General features: G+C 44.4%; 1 protein-coding gene across 1 annotated transcript in view; it reads right to left on the bottom strand.

Annotated features, from left to right (window-relative positions):
- Nucleotides 1–2,923, bottom strand: part of LOC104952664 (leucine-rich repeat-containing protein 40-like) — a 10,720-nt gene extending 7,797 nt beyond the window's left edge. The window contains exons 1-10 of the mRNA XM_010779521.1: nucleotides 2,883–2,923; nucleotides 2,423–2,576; nucleotides 2,203–2,326; nucleotides 1,918–2,057; nucleotides 1,534–1,706; nucleotides 1,226–1,316; nucleotides 962–1,007; nucleotides 633–735; nucleotides 452–559; nucleotides 197–307 (exon numbers count right to left, since the gene is read on the bottom strand). Of these exons, the coding sequence (XP_010777823.1) occupies nucleotides 197–307; nucleotides 452–559; nucleotides 633–735; nucleotides 962–1,007; nucleotides 1,226–1,316; nucleotides 1,534–1,706; nucleotides 1,918–2,057; nucleotides 2,203–2,326; nucleotides 2,423–2,576; nucleotides 2,883–2,923 (1,091 nt within the window). The remainder of the gene's footprint in view (nucleotides 1–196; nucleotides 308–451; nucleotides 560–632; nucleotides 736–961; nucleotides 1,008–1,225; nucleotides 1,317–1,533; nucleotides 1,707–1,917; nucleotides 2,058–2,202; nucleotides 2,327–2,422; nucleotides 2,577–2,882) is intronic.
- Nucleotides 2,924–3,164: the final 241 nt, after the last annotated feature.

Genomic DNA, 3,164 nt, shown 5'->3' with positions numbered 1-3,164 from the left:
GCGCAGACGGACCCGGTGGAATACAGGGTCTACCGTGTTTAGGAACCGTTAAGCAGAACCGAAATTGTGTATTTTTTATATGGGTACCCGGCATTTCCTTATCGGTTCTCATCTGGAACAGAGTTTTGGTTCCCAACCCTAGTGCTCATCCTATTCTTCTCTAAATGTGTGTCCATGTGTGTGTGTGTGTGTGTACCTGAGGTCAATGTTTGTCAGCTGCAGGAACTTGCAGATGTCAGGAGAGCAGCAGGTCAGTTTGTTGAAACCCAGATTGATGTCTGACAGAGAAGAGACAAACTCTGCCAGCCTACAGGAACACCGACACACAGTTAGTACACTGTGATCTCATACACTTGCCGATAAGAGTGTGTGAGTGTGAGTGTGTGTGTGTGTGTGTGTGTGTGTGTGTGTGTGTGTGTGTGTGTGTGTGTGTGTGTGTGTGTGTGTGTACCTGGGGGGTATGGAGGTCAGCTGGTTCTTGCTGAAGTTCACAGAGGTGACAATGGTGTCTGCTGCAGCATCAAACAGCTCCTCAGGAACATCCGCTGCCTGCTTCTCACTAAACACAAAACAAGACTCAGAAATGTATTTTACAAAAATCATTTACTATATAAATATATTTGTTAACTGACCTGTAATCAAGTAACTTGAGAGTCTTAATGCTGTGGACATTAACTCTGGCCTGGCTGGGTAACGTCATGGCCGTCTGTTGTTCCTCTGCTTGGTCAGGCTCCTCTGCAACAAACACACAGTGAGATAAAGCATGAGTAGGTCCAGTCGACTTTAAATGCATCTCAAAGTTTCAGGTGTGATTTCATGATTACTGATGGTAACCATGAAATATGTCTGTGTACAGAAATGCTCTCCGAATTTCCAAAGCGAAGGATTTGTGTCTCATGAACGCCCCCTTTAGATTTAGTAGAGAAAACAGTTGAGAGTTAGCATAAAAGGTGAACTGTACCTTTAATTCTTCCTCTTAAATATTTCAGAAGCTCATTGGTTCCTTTCTGTGGTGAGGACAACAGAAGCTGTTAGAAAATGAATCTGAATGTATGTGAGCAGCTGATGTAAACGCACAGTTGTAGTAAAGAGATCTCACTGATATGCCGTCAACAATGTTTCGCAGCATTGAGGCGAATCATTGATCTGTCAGATAGTGTGTTCAGCAGTGAATTCTAGTGTGAATTCATGTTTCACTCTGTGTGTGTGTGTGTGTGTGTCCTACCTTGAGCAGATCTCTCCTGATTCCTCTCAGAGGGTTTCCCTCCAACAGCAGCACCTTCAGGTCAGGCAGCAGGCTGATAGAGGCTGGAAGACTGACCAGAGAAAGATTCACATTACGTTAATAAATGTCTAATTCGATCTGGAACATGGCTTACACATACCACACAGATTATATCACCTAACATCTAGACATCATTGAAAGGAAGTGAACATGTGTCCATAATAGTTTTCTAGTGAATAGTGCTTTGTTTTCAATGACGATTTTTTTTTATTTTTTAAAGCTGATTCATGGTGCCATTGGTGACTTACGTGCTGAGGTCATTGTTGGTGAGGTCGAGGCGTGTGAGCGTGCTCAGTGTGGAGATCTGTTCAGGGAGAGTCTGGATTTTGTTGTCTCGGAGTTCTAAAAGAGAAATGGCTTTCAGGCAGGATAGCTGCTCCGCCTCCAGTTTCTCAATGTGGTTGTTCCCTACATACAACTCCTGCACACACACAGACAACACCAAATTAAACAAACTGCAAACATTACATAAAATCATAGTCCACTTTGTTGTTAGGACTTTCCCTCTAACACTCGTATGCATTGGACTACATGTTGTGCTTCCCCTTTGCATGAATAACAGGAGGATGGATCAGAAAGCTCGGTCAGCATTATAACTCCACCTGGGGAAACTCTGCTATTGCTATGGTTACCTTGAGCGCGGGTGCAGGGAGCTTTGGGAGGGCGCGGAGCTTGTTGTGTCTGAGGTAGAGCTGCTCTAGAGCCAGCATCTCTGATAGGTTGGCGGAAATGTCAGTCAGCTGGTTGTTGCTGCAGTCAAACAGCTTCAGGTCTGTCACATCAGGAGAGGAGTCAGTCACACCTTGCCATTACTGCGATTCCTTCTACAATAGTTGCTTTTATGATAACTTTCCAGAGTTGTAAATTCCTTTTTACAATCCGTTGTGAGTCTGACAAGGTTTTTAGTATTTTCTTACTTTTGAGCTGTGCCACGCTGTCAGGCAGAGCGCTGAGCTTGTTGTGACTCAGAGTGAGTTTTTGCAGAGAGGTGAGACGGCCCAGGCTGGAGGGGAGGTCCTTCAGAAGGTTGTTGGACAGGTCCTTTTAACCAATCACAACGAACAGTTAACTTAGGTCAACCAATCACACAGCAGAATAGAAGGAGTCTCTATATTTGACGGTATGTGTGGTTGTTACCAGCTGGGTCAGGTTCTCCAGCTGTCCCAGTTCCTCTGGCAGGCTCTCCAGACGGTTCTGCTGCAGTGTCATGCTGCAGAGCTTATTCAGAGAGTACACCTCCACCGGCAGAGCACTCAGCTGGTTATGACTGGGACACAGGAGGACAAACACCCTTCAAAATTTGTCCCCACTCATGTGCTGCTGCCCTGTGAGGCCAGAACCTGTTTATATTTTTCTTTCTTAGTGTTTAATGATGCCTAAATACACATACAGTGGGGCAAAAAAGTATTTAGTCAGCCACCAATTGTGCAAGTTCTCCCACTTAAAAAGATGAGGCCTGTAATTTTCATCCTAGGTATACCTCAACTATGAGAGACAAAATGAGAAAAAAAAAAAATCCAGAAAGAAATCCAGAAAATCACATTTTTAAAGAATTTATTTGCAAATTATGGTGGAAAATAAGTATTTGGTCACCTACAAACAAGATTCGGGCCCGTTTGGCTGTCCTCCCGAACGCATTCTTCCGTAAAGGTTCCAGGCCTCCCGGATCGGTCAGAGGTCTAGAGTTGGGGTATCTTTTAGAAAACCTCCTCAACTTTCAGACACAACGGGTCGCTGTCGGGGTTTTGTAGTGACGAGAATCTCCTCTAGACGTACCTCCTTACCCCGGTTTTATGGTCGTTTGTCACACACTTTTGGAACACTTCTGAATGTCTTTTGCAAACTGGAGACCGTACGGTTGTTTCCCATATATTGTTTC

The sequence above is a fragment of the Notothenia coriiceps genome, unplaced genomic scaffold, assembly GCF_000735185.1.
Source record: "Notothenia coriiceps isolate Sejong01 unplaced genomic scaffold, NC01 NC01_scaffold00020313, whole genome shotgun sequence".
Taxonomy (NCBI): Eukaryota; Metazoa; Chordata; class Actinopteri; order Perciformes; family Nototheniidae; genus Notothenia; species Notothenia coriiceps.
Note: the sequence above shows the minus strand (reverse complement) of the source record. Positions and strands in the feature narration are given on the sequence as shown.